Genomic DNA, 21837 nt, shown 5'->3' with positions numbered 1-21837 from the left:
CCATTTCCTTCCAGGCACTAGTGTCATTTAGCATTCACCTTCCTCCATCAGAGTCTTTCCCATGTTTTTCTTTCCAACTCTAGGAGAAGGCAAAGAATCTTCCCCCACAGCAGCCCCTCCTACAACAACAGTTACTGAGTAAACCTTTTATTAAAAAAAAAAAAATACACTAAAACTACTTAACCGCTTTAAGACCCATTTGAGTGCTATATATAGTTTTTTACTTGTTCAGTGTATGAAGACATCCTCTGCCCTCTGTACAAAGGGAACTATGTGTCTGTCATTTCCTAGATCCCAGGTTTAAATAATTCCTTTGTTATCTATTTTATAAGTATTACTTTGACCATAGCGAATCAGTGAACAATATGGATAGGATCAGAGTGTCTCTGGTGCCCACTGGTTAGTAATTTTAAAAACTAAAAGTTTAATAGTTTGCTTTTGTTCACATAAAAATGTCCCTGTTAACACTTCAGAAAAAGCCACATCAGAATCCCTGTTGGCTTTGTGGAAATGGACAAGCTGATCCTAAAATTCATATGGAAATTTAAGGCACACAGAATAAGCAAAACAACCTTGAAGAAGGAGAACAAAGTTCCCAATTTCAAAGCTTAGTACAAGGGCCAGGCGTGGTGGTTCATGCCTGTAATCCTAGCACTCTGGGAAGCCGAGGCAGCCAGATCGTTTGAGCTCAGGAGTTTGAGATCAGCCTGAGCAAGAGCGAGACCCCGTCTCTACTAAAAAAGTAGAAAGAAATTAGCTCGCCAACTAAAAATATATAGAAAAAAGCTGCACGTGGTGGCTCATGCCTGTAGTCCCAGATACTTGGGAGGCTGAGGCAGGAGGATCGCTGGAGCCCAGGAGTTTGAGGTTGCTGTGAGCTAGGCTGACGCCACGGCACTCTAGTCGGGGCAGAGTGAGACTCTGACTCAAAAAAAAAAAAAAAAAAACAGAAAGAAACAAGATAATGTGGTATTGGCACAAAGCTAGAAATAAAGATCATGGAATTGGACCAGGCGTGGTGGCTCACACCTGTAATCCTAGCACTCTGGGAAGCCAAGGCAGGAGGATCGCTAGAGGTTAGGAGTTCGAGACCAGCCTGAGCAAGAGTGAGACTCTGTCTCTACTAAAAATAGAAAGAAATTAGTTGGACAACTAAAAAATATATGGAAAAAATTAGCCCAGCATGGTGGCACATGCCTGTAGTCCCAGCTACTCAGGAGGCTGAGAGGCAGCAGGATTGCTTGAGCCCAGGAGTTTGAGGGTGCTGTGAGCTAAGCTGATGCCATAGCTCTCACTCTAGCCTGGGCAACAAAGTGAGACTCTGTCTCAAAAAATAAAAAAAATAAAGATCATGGAATCGAATTTATAAACCAAAACTAAACCCATATATTTGTGGTCAGCTGATTTTCAACAAGGATGCTAAGATTGTTTAATGAGGAAAGAATAGTCTTTTCAACAAATGATGCTGGTACAACTTGGATATCCACATGCAAATGATTCAAGTTGCACCCTTTCCTCACACCATACACAGAAAATTAACTCCAAATGGGTCATATAGCTAAATGTAAGACTTAAAACTATTCAAAGAAAATGTAGGAATAAATCTTTGTAAGTTTGGATTAGACAACAATTCCTTAGATAATAACACCGAAAGCACAAGCAACAACAACAACAAAAATAGATAAATTGGATTCATCAAAATTAAAAACTTGCACACTGCCAATGATACCATCAAGAAAGTGAAAAGAGCCGGGCGCGGTGGCTCATGCCTGTAATCCTAGCTCTTGGGAGGCCGAGGCGGGCGGATTGCTCAAGGTCAGGAGTTCAAAACCAGCCTGAGCAAGAGCGAGACCCCGTCTCTACTATAAATAGAAAGAAATTAATTGGCCAACTGATATATATATAAAAAAAAAATTAGCCGGGCATGGTGGCACATGCCTGTAGTCCCAGCTACTCGGGAGGCTGAGGCAGAAGGATCGCTCGAGCCCAGGAGTTTGAGGTTGCTGTGAGCTTGGCTGACGCCACGGCACTCACTCTAGCCTGGACAACAACAACAAAAAAAAAAGAAAGTGAAAAGAGAGCTCATAGAATAGGAGAAAATATTTGCAGATAATAGATCTGACAAGAGACTTGTATGTAGAATATATAAATAACTCTTACAACTCAATAATAAAAAGCAAATAACCCAATTTAAAAATGGGTAAAAGACCTAAATAGACATTTCTCCATAAAAGATATACAAATGGCCTATAAGCACATGAAAAGATGCAAATCAAAGCCACAATGAGATACCACTTCAAATCCACTATGGTGACTGTGATCAAAAAGACAAATATCAGCCAGGCGCGGTGGCTCAGGCCTGTAATCCTAGCACTCTGGGAGGCTGAGGCAGGCGGATTGCTCAAGGTCAGGAGTTCGAAACCAGCCTGAGCAAGAATGAGACCCCGTCTTTACTATAAATAGAAAGAAATTAATTGGCCAACTAATATATATAGAAAAAATCAGCCGGGCACAGTGGCACGTGCCTGTAGTCCCAGCTACTCGGGAGACTGAGGCAGCAGGATTGCTTGAGCCCAGGAGATTGAGGTTGCTGTGAGCTAGGCTGATGCCATGGCATTCACTCTAGCCTGGGCAACAAAGCGAGACTCTATCTCAAAAAAAAAAGACAAATATCATAAGTGATAGGAAGGATGTAGAGAAATTGGAACCTTCATATATTGCTGGTGGGATTGTAAAATGGTGCAGCTGCTTTGGAAAATAGTCCAGGAGTTCCTTAAAAGGTTAAACGTGGAATAACCATATGATCCAATAATTCCAGTCCTAGGTATATACCCAAAAGAAATGAAAACATATGTCCACACAAAAACTGTACACATATGTTTATAGCAGCATTATTCTTTTTTTTTTTTTTTTTTTTTTTTGCGACAGAGTCTCACTTTGTTGTCCAGGCTAGAGTGAGTGCCGTGGCGTCAGCCTAACTCACAGCAACCTCAAACTCCTGGGCTTGAGTGATCCTTCTGCCTCAGCCTCCCGAGTAGCTGGGACTACAGGCATGCGCCACCATGCCCGGCTAATTTTTTTTTTTATATATATATCAGTTGGCCAATTAATTTCTTTCTATTTATAGTAGAGACGGGGTCTCGCTCTTGCTCAGGCTGGTTTTGAACTCCTGACCTTGAGCAATCCGCCCGCCTCGGCCTCCCAAGAGCTAGGATTACAGGCGTGAGCCACAGCGCCCGGCCAGCAGCATTATTCTTAACAGCTAAAAAGTAGAAACAACTCATATGTCCGTCTATTGACAAGTGTATAAAGAAAATGTATATCTATACAATGGAACATTATTCAGCTGTAAAAAGGAATGAAGTACTGATACATGGTACATTATAGATGAAGGTTGAAAATATTATACTAAATGAAGGAAGCCAATCACAAAAAAACACATATGATTCCATTTATAGGAAATATCCAGAATAGGCAAATTCATAGAGGCAGAAAGTAAACTAGTAGTTTTCTAGGGCTAGTAAATGTAAAATGATTGCTGATGGTTATGGAGTTTCTTTTGGGGGTGATGAAAATATTCTAAAGTTGATTGTGGTGACAGTTGTACAACTCTGAGGATATACTAAAACCATTGAATTATATACTTTAAATGGGTGAATTATATGGTATGTGAATTATATCTCAATAAAGCTGTTATTTTAAAAGAGGAAGAAGATTGCTGGAGTCACATTCTTAAATACCATGCTCAGGAATTTGAGATTTGTTCTGTAGATAAAAAGGAAAAGACAAAGCTGGAAGGGAATGATTAATTGGGTTAATACACATTGAATGCTTACAACAGGGTTTGGCATATAATAAGGACTCCAGATATATTGTTGTTCTTGTTATTGCTACTTCACATTTATGTATTAGAAAAGTCACTCAGGCTACAATGTGAAGAATGGATTAAAGGGAGGGTGGGCAAGACTGAAGACCAGATTATTTGAGAAACATTTGTAATCCAAGAAAGAGTGGATGAAGCCAGAACTGTGGTAGTGAGGATAGATTTGCAGTACCATTTCAGGAAAGTGATTTGTTTGTTGTCATACTAGGATTTTTCTCATTGGTTGGGATTTATTTTGCTTCCATTTTTTCTTGACAGAAGCAGTATCACAAGAAGCCAGGCATCACGCCATGAAGAGCATGTGCAGAACATCCGCCGATTTCATGAATCCCTGCAGCAGGGAGAGGCAATATTGCCATGTGATGACAAAGTGACTACATCACCTTTGTCCTCCCATACCTCCATTCTGACTTCTCTCAGGTGAGGCTCTCTGCTGAAAGAAAGATGCAGGAAACCATAGTGGGGCACAAGGTATGAATGGGCAATGACAACCTGTATTACTGCTTTTCCATCAGCTACCACCACTCTGGGAGGTTTAGTAGAGGGCTCTTGTGCATGTCAGTGTCAGATTGGACCCTGAAACCTCATAGACTCCCTCCTAGATGAATCTTTCTCTGCTTGAGGCCTTCCATTCATTCAGGGGACTCTATTACTGATCTACCTACAAATATAGAAACTTTAGATTTTCACCAAGACTTAGTAATAACCACCCTCACATCTACATAGCTTCACATCCTCTTTACAATTCACCAAGCCTCATCCTACTCTCTTTATCCTCACAACCATGAGGATAGACCACATCTATACTGTTAATTCTTTCCTTTTCCTTTCTTAGTATAGTTAGCATATGAGCCAAAGAATCACTGTAAGAATTGAAAGGGCTATTATATATAGATCAGCCCCTAGATTATCTAATGAGAAGTGTTGTACAGTGGAAAGGACTTGGCATCAGCATCAGATAAACTTGACCTCCATTCCTGGCTCTGCCATTCTTAGTAGAGGAGATAGCCATGTTGCCAGATAATTATAATTTGGGTTGGTAAAAGCTGCAGGTTTCCTGGTCACAGGTAGACAGAGGAATGAGTAACATTCTGCGTTGGTCATGGAAAGATTTAAAGAAGTCACAATTGAACTGGTATTTGAAGGAACAGGTCAACAAATGTGAAGGGCTTTCTGTGCAGAAAGCTCATGTGCCAAGGCCCAGAGGCATGAAACAAGTCAGTTTTGGAGAAATACCAGCAGTGAAGTTAGGAAAAAGCTGAATGTAAGCCAACAGTTGGACTTTTAAAATTATTTCAAGTGGAAAGTGATGGGGAGAGGGAAGGAGGAACGTGTGAAAAGTCTGAGGGGAAAAAAAAGTTTAAAAGGGGAAAAAAAGTTTAAAAGATTTTATATTTAAGAGCTTGTTCAGAGGTTCTAGCTGGGGAGCACAGCTGCTCATTGACAGAAGAACCCTTGAACAGTCCTCCTCTCTCAGGGAAGGTCATCCTCTTCAACCAAGTGCACACCTTCAGGAGGAACGCACCTGGAGTGGTGAGGGAGAAGATTTTATATTTGAAAAAAACTAACCTACCCTTTGGTTAGGTTAAAGGACACAAGTTAAAAAAGGATTGAGCAATATGTGCTATAGATTGTGGGAAACTGCCCAAACTTATATTATAAAGAAGCAACGCATTCAGATTCTCATCTTCAGCATAGCAAGAGGATGGAGGCTATTTAAGTAAAAACATTTGACAGTTTGGCTGCATTTTATTGGGTCATAACATAACACTGGAAGCCACTGTAAAAAGAGAAAAAGAAACTCTCCTTTGCCCTAGAGTAGGTTCTCTCAACCTGTTGACATTCTAGCCAGATATTTTGTGTGGGGGCTAGTCCTGTGCATTATAGAATGTTTAGCAGCGTCTCTGGCTTGTACCCACTACATGCCACTAGCATCCCTCCCCCAGTTTGACAACCAAAAATATCTCCAGAGATTGGGTGCATGCCTGTAATCCCATTACTTTGAGAGGCCCAGATGGGTAGATCGCTTGAGGTCAGGAGCAACAGAACAAGACCCCATATCTACAAAAAAATAAATATAAATTTTAAAACAAATAAATAAAATGTCTCTAGACATTGCCAAGTGTCCCCTAGGGGATAAAATAACCCTAGAGCAGTGGTTCTTAAATTTTAGTGTATGTCAGAATCATACAAAGAGCTTATTAAAACACTGTTTGCTAAGACCAATCCACACACTTTCTGATTCAGTAGGTCTAGGATAGGGCCTGAGAATCTATATTTTTAATAAGTTCTCAGGTGATGCTGATGCTGCTAGTCCTAAAACTAGGCTTTGAGAGCTACCATCCTAAAGGAATACTCTATCAAATGGAGATGAAACAAGATAGTATCAATTTGCATCACCTCCTTGGATTCAGAGAGCCCTAAAACTGTGTTTTGAAACACAGCAATCCTATGAGGTCTGCAGGGCAAGTATTAATAAACGTGTTTCACAGATGAGAAAATTACTGCTTGGTATTAGTAGGTTGATATACCATGGTTCTACACCCAGAACCTCTGACAAGCACAATGGGTTTGCATATTTCCTAAAGCTGCACCAAGTTTCTATTTGTTTGCATGTTCCTACTTCAGGTATTTATCCACGTGGCATACACCAGGTTATAGACACCTAAGTGATTTGATAGGTGCCACTGTGATTTGGTAGTGTCTTGGCCTCTAGTGATAGAATAAGGATCATCTTTGTCCTCCCATTTTATTTGAATTTGACTCTAAGACATGCAGACTATTCTTAACAAAAGGATAGAAAGACTTTCAGTTCACTTCACAGGTATTTAGTGTCTGTGTTGTGTGAATTTTGTACTAGTCACATTGAGTGTACTAGTGATATGGAGAAGTTTGAGATAATATCTTTTATTCCCAGATGCTCATGGCCTAGTTAGGGAGATTGAACTATAACACCTAATGAGAAAATTAAGGGAAAAATCTAAGACACAGGTATTATGGAAGATGAGAGTAAAGGAATTTAACGGAGAGGTAGCCCAACAATTGGGGTAATGGACTTTGAAAAAAAGAAATATGAGCTGCAACCTTAAAAGTTGAATGGAATAAGGACAGGACAGGGAGTAGCTTTAACTCAGGTTCCAGTATCATCAGGGGTGTGAGCAAGGAATGAGCCCAGTTGGGACAGAGCCTGACTCTTACACAGAGAAAACATAAGAGTTGGAGTCCCAAATTCTGAATAGCTACATATTGCTTCCTACTCTAAACAAATTACTTAAATTCTCTGAACCTCAAGTTCCTTATTTGTAAAATAATAATTACTGATCTCATCTAGGTAGATGAGAATTAAACAAGATAATATTTTGAAAACATAAAAATCCCTATGCAACTGAAGGTTGGTTTGAATTTTCATTGAAGAGTAAAGAATGTGGCCGTATTAAAGTTTTTTTTTAAAACAGCTGTTTTTCTTTTTTTATTCTTTGTTTTGCTTTTTTTGGGTTTTTTTTTTGAGACAGAGTCTCACTCTGTTGCCCAGGCTACAGTACTGTGGTGTCAGCCTAACTCACAGCAACCTCAAACTCCTGGGCTAAAGCAATACTACTGCCTCAGCCTCCCAAGTAGCTGAGACTATAGGCATGCGCCACCACATGGCTGGCTAATTTTTTCTATATATATTTTTAGTTTGCCAATTAATTTCTTTCTATTTTTAGTAGAGATGAGGTCTGACTCTTGCTCAGGCTGGTTTCGAACTCCTGACCTTGAGCGATCCACCTGCCTCGGCCTCCCAGAGTGCTAGGATTACAGGTGTGAGCCACTGCGCCCAGCTCTTTTTTATTCTTTAATCAATGGAGGATTTTTTAAGTCATTTATTTGCTTGGCACAGTGGCTCACACCTATAATCCCCACACTTTGGGAGGCCAAGGCAGGAAGATTACTTAGGGCCAGGAGTTTGAGACTAGCCTGGGCATCATAGCAAGACCCTATCTCTGTAAAAATAAAAAGTATAAAATTAGCCAGTCATGGTAATGTGTACCTATAGTCCTAGCTACTCAGGAAGCTGAGGCAGGAGGATCATTTGAGCCCAAGAGTTTGAAGCTGCAGTGAGCTATGATCACACCACTGCACTCTAGCCTAGGCAAGAGAGTTAGACCCTATCTCTTAAAAAAAAAAAAAAAAAGGTGGTGGGTATCACTTATTCACGTCCATTTATCCATTCAGCATTCTTTTATTTCGTGCCAAGCACTATGCTGTATGCAGTAGATATAAAGGAATCAGCATAGAGCTGACTGTACCTAAGGGGAAATAGATATGAAATAAACAAATGATGTGCTAGAAGAGTACAGAAAGAACTGTGGAGCATAGAGGAGGAGCCCCTAAGCCAATTTAGAGTGTCAGGAGAGGCTTTTTAGAAAAGGTCACTTGCCTGAACAATCAAGAATGGTTATGAGAGGCTAGGCATGGTGGCTCACGCCTGTAATCCTAGCACTCTGAGAGGCCGAGGCAGGCGGATTGCTCGCGGTCAGGAGTTCGAAACCAGCCTGAGCAAGAGCCAGACCCCATCTCTACTATAAATAGAAAGAAATTAATTGGCCAACTAATATATATAGAAAAAATTAGCTGGGCATGGTGGCACATGCCTATAGTACCAGCTACTTGGGAGGCTGAGGCAGCAGGATTGCTTGAGCCCAGGAATTTGAGGTTGCTGTGAGCTAGGCTAACGCCATGGTACTCACCCTAGCCTGGGTACTCACTCTAGCCTGAGATTCTGTCTCAAAAAAAAAAAAAAAAAAAAAAAAATGGTTATGAGGCAACAAAGGACAATGTTAGCCCCGAGTAGGGCTTTACTTTGTCACAGTAAGGACTCAAATGATGGTCAAGAATTGTTTCCTTAGAAGGAGGTAGCATTTTTGCTGGACATCAGAAAGAGGAATCACATTAGACAAACAGGAAGAAGAGAGAGTTGTTCCCAGCAGTGGCATTGCAGAGAACTGAAGGATAAATTGGTGGATTGGAGAGAGAGGGTCCTAGTAGTAATAGACCAAGTGAGAGGTATTAAGATTTTGTCTCAGCCGGGCGTGGTGGCTCATGCCTGTAATTCTAGCGCTCTGGGAGGCCAAGGCAGGCGGATTGCTCAAGGTCGGGAGTTCGAAACCAGCCTGAGCGAGACACCGTCTCTACTAAAAATAGAAAGAAATTAATTGACCAACTAAAAATATATAGAGAAAAAATTAGCCGAGCATGGTGGCGCATGCCTGTAGTCCCAGCTACTCGAGAGGCTAAGGCAGAAGAATTGCTTGAGCCCAGGAGTTTGAGGTTGCTGTGAGCTAGGCTAATGCCACGGCACTCACTCTAGCCTGGGCAACAAAGTGAGACTCTGTCTCCAAAACAAAAAGATTTTGTCTCAAGTGGTAGAATGTCCATAAGCAATGTTTGTAATCTCTATGAATGAACCTTTGTCTTTTTCCCTTTTTGTTTATAGGAAGAATCTGAGTGAGCTTGATCAGATCCAGCGGTACTTCAACCAGAAGCTCACCAAACCTTTCCTACCCCTTAGCCCTCAGACTCATACTGCCATCTTGCAGTGCCAGGAAAGCTGTAGAGACCCTGTTGGGCCAGGAGCCAGTAGCCTAGACCCTGGGAGCCAATGCATCCTGGAGAAATCCAATAACCTGGTGTTACAAGTCAGCTCATTAATCACAGGTATGGCTCAAGTCCTTTCTTGTTGAGGTGTTATGGTCACTAGGTGCCAATTCAAAAATATTTGAATGTCTGCCCTCAGATTTGTCCCTGTGACAAATAGAGACCAGTGGTTTTCACTGTCTTCCCTTTTTATTTTTTTATTTTTAACCATCTTCCTTTTAAAAGGAAGGACATAATAATAATAGAATGGCACAGCAACATGAGGCTATGGAAAGAGTACTGGACTGACCCAGGTCCTTGATGGGTTCCTGGCACAGACTTGCTATTTGATTCTGAGTATATCTTTTCCCTTCTTGAACTTAACTTTCCCCAACCACAAAAAGAAAAGGTGGATTAGATGAATAGTTCCTCAATAGCAGTTCTTGAACTTATGCCTCTCTCTTTTGAGAAAAAAATCAACTATAAATATATTTAAAATTCTAGGCCAGGCGTGGTGGCTCACACCTGTAAGCACTCTGGGAGGCCGAGGCGGGCGGATTGCTCGATATCAGGAGTTCAAAACCAGCCTGAGCAAGAGCCAGACCCCATCTCTAATATAAATAGAAAGAAATTAATTGGCTAGCTAATATATATAGAAAAAAATTAGCCGGGCATGGTGGCACATGCCTATAGTCCCAGCTACTTGGAAGGCTGAGGCAGTAGAATTACTTGAGCCCAGGAGTTTGAGGTTGCTGTGAGCTAGACTGATGCCACGGCACTCACTCTAGCCTGGGCAACAAAGTAAGACTCTGTCTCAAAAAATAAATAAAATAAAATTCTCAGAGCCTAAAAGTCTGTATTTTTGACAAGTACCTTAGATGATTCTGGATGTTGGTGGTCCATAGTCCACTCTTTGAAAACCCCTTAGAGCAGTGGCTCTCGCTTGGCTGCATATTGGAGTTATTGAGGGAGCTTTTAAAAATCCCCATGCCCAGGCTACACTATAGGGCAACGAAATCTCTGAGGTAGAACCCAGGCATCAGTATTGCTTTTAACTCCCCAGGTAATTCTAATGTGCAGCCAAGGCTGAGACCACTCTAGAGCAAGTATTTCCTAAACTTGCCTGAGCATAAGAATCACCTGGGGCACTTATTTTGAAATATGGATTCCTGAGTCCTGCTCCATCCCACCAAATCAGGATCCCAGGGTAAAGGCCTGGAAATCTTTATCAGGCAAGCTTTGGGGAACATTGAGAAATCAACTAGATCAGCATCTTTAGCCCTCAGTGTCATTTTTTTTCAAGTAAAATACATAAATTTTACACAGGGATGAATAAGTTCAATTTTCTGTTTAAAGATGGGATTGGGGGGACATCATGACTGATGTTAGGTACAAACCTTTCTACCCTCTTCTCTCAGATACCTACTCAACAGTACAGACGTGTACTCTGTCTGTGTTTAACTTCCACTTGCTTGGGTACATTCAGTCAGCTATTCATTAAGCACCAACTATACCAGGATCTGTTCTGTTATTAGTTCCAGGAGTATATAGTGATAGACACAGCAGGCATTGTCTCCGCCTTTATCAAGCTTATATTCTGTGATCAACTGAAGAAAATTTCCCCCAGAAAGAAAGCATAAGAGCAAAACAGGGAGGCTTGTTTGGGGTAAAAATGAGAATAAAAAGAGAGATTTTTCTAAAGGGCATATTGAAAAAGGAGAGAAAGGAGAATTGAACATTGAAGCTGTTGGGCCTTAAAGCCAAACTTGGGAAGTTAATGCTTATCCTGGAAGAAAATAGGGAGTTCTGTGCAAGGGGATGGCAGAATGAGAACTGATTTTCACAAGGACAGGATCAATTTGAAAAGGGAAAGATGATTAGATCAGGGAAACCATTTTAATGAGGAAAAAACTTGCTGATTCTGCCTCCATAATGCCTCAATATACTTTTTTGGAAAAGTGGATATGAGTAAAACTTGAGAGTGAGTTAATGAGGGGGGTTTCATTTATGCCATAGCTATGTGTGAGGTCCTTTGCTAGATCCTAGAGACAGAACATGAATTATACATATGGTCTCTGCCCTGAGAAGCTTACAGTCAATGGGGGAAACATACAGACTATTACACAGTAGCATGTTCTTAAGTGCTTCCTTATATTATTAGAACAAAGCCATATAGCAATCCCATTCAGCTGGTGCATCTGGGAAGACTTCCTGAAGGAGATACAATAGAGTAGGGCCTTCAAGGCTGGACTGGTTTATTAAAGTCAAGAAGATACTCCAAGAAGAAAGGGTAGTTCAGGCCAAAGGATCAGGATCAACTAAGTCTACTTCTGGGTGCCTGTTCCTATTGACAGGTAGGAATGTTCCATTTTCATACATCTACTCACTACCCTTTGAGGCCAGAGAATTGTCATTGTATTAAACAGCCAGCACCTCCTGTATGTAGGCTGAGCCCTCTGTTAGGTGCTCTGAGGGAGATATGAGAGTCAAGAGTCAAATTTGCCTCCAATTCCTAACTTTCTCCTCTCAAATAATCATATAAACATATATCATTTACTGTACCTATTTATTAATTTATTCACTCTCACTTTATCCCAGAAATAATTTGAGATGAGTAGTAGCTTCTGTTTATTAAGTGCCTGTATACATACTACACAGTATATGCCCATTTATCTCATGTATTTTTTAACCCTGTGAAATGGGTGGTGTTAATCACACTCTACAGATAAACAGGTTCAAAGAGGATAGTTTGCTGATCACGAAGTTAATGTGTAACAGTTGAGATTTGAACCCAAGACTGACTGACTCCAAAGCCTGTGCTCTTTCCAACACACTGCTGCCTACATTTTCTCTGTAAGCCTCACCTCCTTTATCATGTGGGTAATAGATATTTCCTTGCTTTTATTTTCCAAGTAAAATAGATAGTTTTAATAACTGTCATCAAATAGGTAAATAAGTGGATTCTCATTTTGGTTTTTAATATAGGTAATTACTGAAGTAAATGGAAGCATGAACATGCCCAGCAGGACTCCCAGCTCCCAAGAATTCCTGAGCAGGAGCAGATAGTCTCTGAAATCGTTTCCACAGATGTATCCACAACTATAAATAGATTAGATTTTGGTCCTCTGATATTAGAATAAAGTACTAGAAATTGTACTGCCTTGAATATAGTTTCACTGACTCTCGGGTGGTTTGTTCAAAGTGTGATTGTAAGAATACTTCTGAAGGCCGGGCATGGTGGCTCATGCCTGTAATCCTAGCACTCTGGGAGGCCAAGGCGGGCGGATCGTTTGAGCTCAGGAGTTCGAGACCAGGCTGAGCAAGAGCGAGACCCCATCTCTACTGAAAAAATAGAAAGAAATTAGCTGGACAACTAAATATAAATAAAAAATTAGCCAGGCATGGTGGCCCATGCATGTAGTCCCAGCTACTTGGGAGGCTGAGGCAGTAGGATTGCTTGAGCCCAAGAGTTTGAGGTTGCTGTGAGCTAAGCTGACGCCATGGCACTCTAACCTGGGCAACAGAGTGAGACTCTGTCTTAAAAAAAAAAAAAAAGAAGAAGAAGAATACTTCTGAAGTTTGAGGCTATTGTGGGAAACTTGAGTGGTCTGTGGTCCTACCGTGTAGTAAGAGTGATATCTGTTGCTGTTCAGATCTGCAGACTATCACCAGGAATTCCCAAGCAGCCTTGAGTCCTCACCGAACCAGGAGTAGAAGCAGCAAGGTCACCACCCTCCCAGATGCTCAGGACACAGAGATCATGCAAGAACAAAGCACAACTCCAAATAAGCCACTGGCAAGAGCTCCAGATGAAAGCACAAACTCCCCACCTCCCCCTGCTCTTGAAGAGACTTCAAATGGTGAAGGAATGCTCCATGAGTCCCTGGGGCATACAGTATGTATTACAAGGATGCAGAGCAGTGAGGACATTGAGACAGGCCTGGCCTGCAGTGATGAGGACTATGAAGAAGACATCATTGAGCCCAGGACCTTAAATGAGATCACCACTGTGACAGACAGAACTAGCCCTTGGTCCAGTTTCATGTCAGACACAAGTGAGGTCATCAGCCCTCAGCCTGATGAGTTACAGAGGAAAGACCCTTTTTGTACTTCTCCAGAGCCTTTCCCCAAAGAGGAACTCAAGGTCAGAAGTACCTTTCTGTCCATCCCTAAAAGGGCTATCAACCCCCACTTGCCTAGGCAGGGTTCTCCTAGCCAAAGTCTTGTTGCTTGTGAGGGTGGGACCTCTAAGGCCAGGGTTGGAGAGCCTACCTCAGGTGACCCTCAGCTCATCCCACCCCTGACACTCTCAGGAGCCCAACAGAGCAAGGCTTTTGTTGAATGGAGCTCATCTCGGGGGGATCAGAACAAGGAGCCCAAGCGAGAGGCCCAGGCTGAGGATGAAGCTGCCTCCAGTGAGCTCAGTGACTCTGCTGATAGCTTTGAGAAGTTCCCTCTACACCTGGTCTCCCAGAGCAGAAGGGAAATCCATAAGGGGCCACCCATTGGTGACTCTGACATCAGTCAGAAACAGGTGACAACTGGATCAGAGACATCCAAAAGGCAGAGCCTCCTGTATCCTTTGGTGTTTCCCCCAAGTGACCCATTGAGCCATCTCCAGGCATTTTGGATGCTGGTGCTTAGGCTAATATGCTTAAGCAGATTAGATCAGGGGAGATGAGAAGCAAGGAGATTAATAGGAAACTTGCAACATTAATAAGAGATGAAGAAAGTCTGACCTAAAACTTTATGAAGAAGAAGGGGATAGATCTGAGAAGATTTGAGATAGAGGGGCAGGGGATAAGAAAGAAGGAAATATTAAGTACAACTTAGAGATATCTGATACAAGTTACTAGGTAAATAATGTCATTTACTGGATAAGGAGCAGCACATAAAGAGACAGGTTTGGGGGAAGATGCAGATTTCCATTTTGAATGTGACTAAAGGACATTAGGAGGAGATGCAGGCCTGGAGTTCAGGTATAATATCAGCTATAAAGATCGACATCTCTGGAAATCAGTGAGGGCAGCAGGGAGAACACGGAAAGGGAGAACCACACACACAGAGGCAGACTCTCAGGGTCTCCAGTGTGTAAAGGGCAGGTAGGACCAGACATGCCCACAAAGGACATGAGAAGAGCTGGTCAGAGAGGTGAGAGAAGCAGGGGAGAGGCGATGTGGGAGCAAACGCTGCAGAGTTTGAAGAAGGAGTGGTCAGCATGCTGAAGACAGGTCCAGCAGAATCTGTCCTGGCGTGTGTTCACTGGCTTTAGCATTATGGAGGACTTTGCACTAGTGGGAATGGAAGCCAAACTCCATCAATCAAGGGAATAGGCAACTTTTTCCCATACACTGGGGAGACAAGAATAGCTGAGATTTATTGACTGCTCATTATGACAGGCACCATTCTAAGCATATTACATAAATTTATTTAACCCTCAAAAGAGTAAGTACTAATAAATATCTATTTAAAGATGAAGAAATTGAGGCATAAAAAGTCAACTTTCCTGAAGTTACCCATCTAGTAAGTGACAGAGATAAGTGATGACTAGAAGGGAATGCAAGGTCACAGATTTTGTTTGGGTTTTTTTCCCCCTAAATGGAAGAGTTGAGCATTTTTCATAAACTGAGGAGAAGGAACTTAAAAGTTGGTGAGAGAAGGTGGCTTTGGAGCAGGACCCTAAAGCAGACAGGAGGTGATGGGCTCAAAAGGAGCCCTGTGCTTCAAACTCAGCCCTGACACCTCACAGCAAAGCTCTTCCTTCCCCACAGCGTTGGCTGACTGGCTCCAGCGGTGGGAGCAGCAACAGCAAACAGGATCTCATGTGGGCCTCCAGAGAAGGCTTTAGGTCAAAGGGCTTCAAGGTCTCCACTCCACCCTCACCTCTATACACAAATCAGGAACTTGAACCAAAGCAGAAAATGGATGCATTTCATTCATTCAGTAGATATTTACTGAGCACTTACTATGTCCCAGGTACTATGCTAGGTGGGAATATGGCTACGAAGAAGACAGAGATCATCTCCACCTCTTGGAGTTCAATGTTTAGTATGGAAGAACAATGATAAAATAGAAAACCTAGTAAGCAAATTTGAATCAGAACCATACTTAGCTTATTAAACAGAAACAAAAAATTGTAGCATCAAAATAGTCTCCTCCTCACCCTCTCAAAGTTCAACCAAACTATTAAACTTTGATTCAACAAATATTAGTGGAACACCATGTTCTCAGTACAACACTGGGTATCTGAAGAGAGTATGGAGGAGAAGTATGAGATGAGGCTCACCTCCAGATTGGGTGGACCAGCTGTGCCCACAACAGCCCCCGATGCTGAACCCTCACTTGTGGATAAGAACAGAGAACAACCAGGTGGACAGGCCCTCCTTCAGTTCCAGGCACCTACATCCAGCCTAAGGCATTGCCCATGGGGCCCCGTCCTGGTCCCCATCCTGTCTGACTTCTGACAGGTCAATTCTAACCAGTGGGCTTCTCAGCAAGTATCATTCAATGCATGCCACGTGACAGCTTAATGGGGGTCTCTAGGGAAGTAAGGAGATAACTGAAGGAAGTGACACTGTCTCTGCCACTGAGAAACTTAGGAAATATTGAGGAAAACAAATTGAGAATCATATCAGACTAAATAATTAGGCATTCTCCTGTGTTGCAGACTGAGCTCTAGGATGTGAGAAAGGAGGGATCACTGTGGGCTAAGATTAGGAGACTTCCTGGAGAAGGCAGGATTTGAACTGATCCATTAAGAAAGTATAAACTCTGATTTGTTAGGAATGAGAACAGTCTTCCAGTCAGAGGGAACCACTTGAGCAAAGGATTTATGGACAGGAATAAGTTGAAGGAAAAACATGAATGGGAGTAGAGAGAATCATCATTGGAGATGCTAGTCTCCACTCAAGGAGACTTCTAGGTATTTTTGTCCCTTAACTACCATCATAGCCCAGAGCCCATCGTGGTGCCCAACTTCTTTTTGCCTCCCCAGCAGCTGGAGGCTTCCCTGCGGATGCTGTCCCTCTCTGCAGCTTTGCCACCACAAGCCACAACAGATCAGGTAAGAGAATAACCAACTGACCCTTCCGTCTCCTATAGAGTCTTTATTTCTTCCATTAAAGTGTGCACAGAATGCAGAGCTGCCCCAGGCCATCTTCCTCAAAATGCTGTAGCAGTGGTCACTTCTCAAGCTTGTACTAAGCATGTTCTATGGACCTAACAGTGGGCAAGGTGGTCAGGAAAAGTGAAGAAGAGCAAATGTGTAAGAGCAGGGCATTGGAAAGAATGATACAAAAGAGGCAGCTAAAAATGCATACTGAGTGCTATGGCATCTCTAACCAAGCAGGTTGATATGAGCAGAGGACACTTCATGTAGGAGATGCAAGCTCGGGAACAGGACAGATGAATAAGATCCAGGTGAAGAGAATAATAATAGTAGTGGTATACCTATTTGCCATTTATAAAACACCTCATAACTGTTCATCATTCAGCTGAGTTTAGGGGATTGGAACTCTGGTGAAAATCCCAGCTCTCCTTTTTTTGCCTTGGCACAGCACCTAACCTTTCTTGCAAGTGGCAAGAAAATAATAGCTACTTTGGGGTACTTACCCTGTATCAGGCATGGTGCTATATGCTGGACATAAAATAGTAAATAAGACAAATTTCCTGTCTTCATGGAGGACAAATAGTAAACAAAAAATAAAATATTTGCAAATCGTGTTGAGAACTAGTGCTTACGACAAAGAACAGAGTCTCTGAGGAGCCCTGTTTTAGCTGAAAAGTGATGATCATGGTGGTGCTTACCATGTACCAGGCATTGTTCCAAGCATTTTACATTAACTCATTTGATTCAGCAACCTGATGAGGAATATATTAATACTATTATTATCCCTGTTTTAAGATGAGGAAACTGAGGCACAGAGGTTAAGTAACTTGCCTGGGCACATAGGTAGTAAGTGGTAGAGCCAGAATTGGAACCCAGGCAGCCTGGTTTCAAAGTCTGTGTTCCTGGCTACTATACTATACTGAGAAGGAGCCATGTAAGGAACTTGGAGTAGAGTATTCCAGGAGGAGAGAACAGCAAATGCAGAGGCTCTGAGGTTGAAAAGAATTTACCTGATCTAGGAACTGACGCAAAGCCAGTGTCACTAGGACATAGAGATATGATGAGATCAAAAGGCCCAGATCAGACAGAGCATGTAAACCATGGAAAGGAGTTTACATTCTATTCTATTAATAAATACAAGGATATCCATTAAAGTGTGTTAAGCAGTGGAGTGATATCTGATATAAATTGTAAAGAATTCGGCCAGGTGTCGTGGCTCACGCCTGTAATCCTAGCACTCTGGGAGGCTAAGGCAGGAGGATTGCTTGAGGTTAGGAGTTTGAAACCAGCCTGAGCAAGAGTGAGACCCCGTCTCTATTATAAATAGAAAGAAATTATCTGGACAACTAAAAATATATATATATATAAATTAGCCAGGCATGGTAGCACATGCCTGTAGTCCCAGCTACTCAGAAGGCTGAGGCAGAAGGATTGCTTGAGCCCAGGACTTTGAGGTTGCTGTGAGCTAGGCTGACGCCATGGCACTCTAGCCTGGGCAACAGAGTGAGACTCTATCTCAAAAATAAATAAATAAATAAATAAATAAATAAATAAATAAATAAATAAATAAATAAATAAAATTGTAAAAAATTCACCATGGGTAATGAATGGAGGATGAGTAGTCTTTCAGATTTGACAGCATGATGGTCATTGGTGACCTTGAAAGAGGATTTGCACTGATATCATGGAGAAGGGAGCCATAAAGTAGTACTATGTACCAGTCACTGTTCTAGGCCCTGGGTAAACTAGGCACAGAGCTCATGCCTCATGGCTTTAGAAACAATAAAAGTTTAAAGACTAATGCCTGCTATGAACAAACTGTATTGGCTTGTTTATTGTTAACTGTATAGCTAACCCTTACTCAACACTTACTTTGTAGTAGTCATTATTTTTAAGTACTTTACATGTAGAAACTCATTTATTTCTCCCAACAACCCAATCAGATACTATTATTATCCTCATTTAATAGATGTAGAAACTGAGGCTCAAAGCTCCATATACAGACCTATAAGGTATTTCTATTTCTATTTATGTATAAAGAAACTGAAATGTGTAAAGGCTAAGTCACTTGCACAGGGTCACATAACCAATAAGTGAATCTAAATTTACAACTCCAAACTCTTCTTCCATTATACCACCTGAAAGTCATGAAACTTGGCTTATGGTAAATTTTTCTTGCCAGTTTGCCTTTGAATAGATTTCATTTAGCAATTAACATTTAAACATTTTATATGCTTTCCCAGAGGCCACATTAATGAAAAATGGGGTCAGTCCAGAAGAGTCTGGGGCTATAGTGCTAAATAGAAACTATCAGATGTCTGATCCTTTTACTAGTTTCTTTCCCTCTCTTTCCTCTACCCTCCCTAGCACCATTTTGAAGACATCTCATTTATTTGGTACAAGGATCAATCTAAGTTTCCACACATCTCAGTTTTTATCAAGTTTGTAAATCCCCTCCTAGGGAGGAGAGGTGTCAGTCCCTGCCTAGGAAGTGCTACAGTTCTGTGTCCTTAATTCCTACTCTGGGTTGTGGTTACCAGCTCATCTCCTTCCTCTCTGCATCTTCTTTTGCATTTTCCACACTCACCCATCAACATTTATGCTAAGGTCATAAGTGCAGGCTTTGGAGCAAGACATGCACAACATGAAATACTTAATCTGCTAATAAGTAAGTGACCTTGGATAAGTGACTTGACCTTTCTGAGACTCAGTTTCCTTATAAGTAACATCAGGCTGATAATTCATACCTAATTACATAATGGCAAGAATTAACCTAAAGGAAAAACTTTTCCTTTTTGTCTTCTCGTCCTAGCCTCCCTATAATTGCAAATTACATATGGGCAGAAGCGCCATAATTTCAGATCTTGGGATCTCTGAAGGTTTTAAAATGGCCTCGCTTTGAAGAATTTAAAACACAAATAATCTTTTATATTCACCCACATACTTATTATTCCTGGTGTTCTTCATTCCTTCTTCATATCCTCATTTCTACCTGGGATCATTTCCCTTCAGCCTGAAAAATTTCCTTTGGAATTTCACATGGTGTGTGGACTTGCTGATAACTGTTCAGCTTAAAATGTCTGAAAATACCTTTATTTTGCCTTCATTTTTGAAATATATTTTCTCCACTGGATATAGAATTCTAAGTTGATTTTTTTTTTTTTTTTTTTTTTGAGACAGAGTTGCCCTGGCTAGAGTGCCATGGCGTCAGCCTAGCTCACAGCAACGTCTAACTCCTGGGCTCATGCAATCCTTCTACCTCAGCCTCCCGAGTAGCTGGGACTATAGGCATGCGCCACTATACCTAGCTAATTTTTTCTGTATATATATTTTTAGTTGTCCAGATAATTTCTTTCTATTTTTAGTAGAGATGGGGTCTCGCTCTTGCTCAAGCTGGTCTTGAACTCCTGACCTCGAACGATCCTTCTGCCTTGCCCTCCCAGTATGCTAGAATTACAGGCATGAGCCACCACGCCTGGCCTAACTTGATTTGTTGTTGTTGTTTCTTTTAGCATTTTAAAGATATCATTCCACTGTCTTTTGTCTTCCGTTGTTTCTTATGAGAAGCAGATATTCTTATTGTTGTTGCCCTGAATGTACCATAACCTTTATTCTCTGCTAACTTTTAAGATTTTCCCTTTATCTTTAGTTTTCACCAGATTGACTACAATGTTCATAGTTGTGGAGGCAGGGGAGGGCATAAAGGATGAGGAACACACAGGTCTATTTAACAGTATTAACAACATTTCAGTTCTTAGATTGGGTGGTGGGTTTACAGATGTTCTTTCTTATTATGCTTCATAATTTACTGGTATTACATAAATCCATTGGTATGCCATACAAGGAAATCATGAGATCATAAGTAATTAAAATTTTTAAATGATTGAGGCCGGGCATGGTGGCTCAAGCCTATAATCCTAGCACTCTGGGAGGCCGAGGCAGGTGGATCACTCAAAGTCAGGAGTTCAAAACCAGCCTAACCAAGAGCGAGACCCCGTCTCTACTAAAAATAGAAAGAAATTAATTGGCCGACTAAAAATATATACAACAAAATTAGCCGGGCATGGTGGCGCATGCCTGTAGTCCCCGCTAATTGGGAGGCTGAGGCAGAAGGATCGCTTGAGCCCAGGAGTTTGAGGTTGCTATGAGCTAGGCTGACACCATGGCACTGTATCCCAGGCAAAGAGTGAGACTCTGTCTCAAAAAAAAAAAAAAAAAAAATTTAAAATGATTGAATGGTAACAAGATGGAGACACCAATTCCTTCCATAAATTTGGCTGTAAACATGGTGCAGAGAAATAGGGTAGCAGCTGGAGTGGCATATGAGATCAAGGGAAGGTGTTTTTGGTTCTGTTCTTTTAATATGAAAAGGCTACAGTTTTCTGTGTGCGAATGCAATGATTCCATAGAGAAAGGGAGAAGGGAAAGATGCTGGAGAGGGACGAAAAAAGAAAGAACAGTCCTTGGGTCAGAAAGAGCATGAGATCCAGAGTACATGTAGAGGTATTGGCCTTTTGAGAGGAAAAAGAAAACTCAGGCCAGGTGTGGTGGCTCATGCCTGTAATCCTGGCACTCTGGGAGGCCGAGGCTAGTGGATAGCTTGAGCTCAGGAGTTCAAGACCAACCTGAGTAAGAGTAAGACCCCATTTCTACTAAAAATAGAAAAATTAGCTGGGCATCATGGCATGTGCCTGGCCTATAGTCCCAGCTACTTGGGAGACTGAGGCAGGAGAATCACTTGAGCCCAGGAGTTTGAGGTGGGCTACGATAATGCCACTCTGCTCTACCCTGGGCAATGGAGTGAGACTCTGTCTCAAAAAAAAAAAAAAAAAAAAAGTGAAAACTCACCCTGTAGCATGAAGAAAGGCAGAGAAGAAGATGGGTGCTAAAGCAGGTAAGATTAGAGATTTGGTGGTGGGGTTTCCCATTTGATGGAAGCTCCTATTTTCTCAGTAATACTTCAGGCACAGTCAGCAACTCTAAGTAGGAAGGGGATGGCAGGAGCCCTGTCCTGTACCACAGATTGAAGATTCCATCTGTTCTACCTCCTCCTAATGCCAGCCTTGACCCTGACAGCTGAAGAGGAGCACTTTGAGAGGCTGCTGGCCCCTCTCAACCAGTGTCCTGGGACTGCTATACTGTAGCTGACCTGCTTGAGGGCCAGAACAAACAACCCATCACTGAAACAGGAGAGAGTTTGTAATTTCTGGATCAATTGCTCTGCTTTCCC

The 21837-nt window shown here is 41.8% G+C and overlaps 1 protein-coding gene across 3 annotated transcripts in view; it reads left to right on the top strand.

Moving 5' to 3' along the window:
- C2CD3 (C2 domain containing 3 centriole elongation regulator) overlaps positions 1 to 21837 on the top strand; it is a 143848-nt gene that overhangs the window by 111778 nt on the left and 10233 nt on the right. For 2 of the 3 annotated variants that reach the window (XM_076002307.1, XM_012744854.2), the window contains exons 29-32: positions 4142 to 4303; positions 9360 to 9580; positions 13153 to 14074; positions 16451 to 16562. In XM_076002307.1, coding sequence (XP_075858422.1) covers positions 4142 to 4303; positions 9360 to 9580; positions 13153 to 14074; positions 16451 to 16562 — 1417 coding nt within the window. Of the gene's footprint in view, positions 1 to 4141; positions 4304 to 9359; positions 9581 to 12484; positions 13058 to 13152; positions 14075 to 16450; positions 16563 to 21837 lie in introns of those variants that run through there. The other variant, XM_076002308.1, reaches the window with a different exon arrangement.

The sequence above is a fragment of the Microcebus murinus genome, chromosome 4 (genome assembly GCF_040939455.1).
Source record: "Microcebus murinus isolate Inina chromosome 4, M.murinus_Inina_mat1.0, whole genome shotgun sequence".
NCBI classification, from domain to species: domain Eukaryota; kingdom Metazoa; phylum Chordata; class Mammalia; order Primates; family Cheirogaleidae; genus Microcebus; species Microcebus murinus.
The sequence above is the reverse complement of the archived record's forward strand: the minus strand, read 5'-3'. Positions and strand labels throughout refer to the sequence as shown.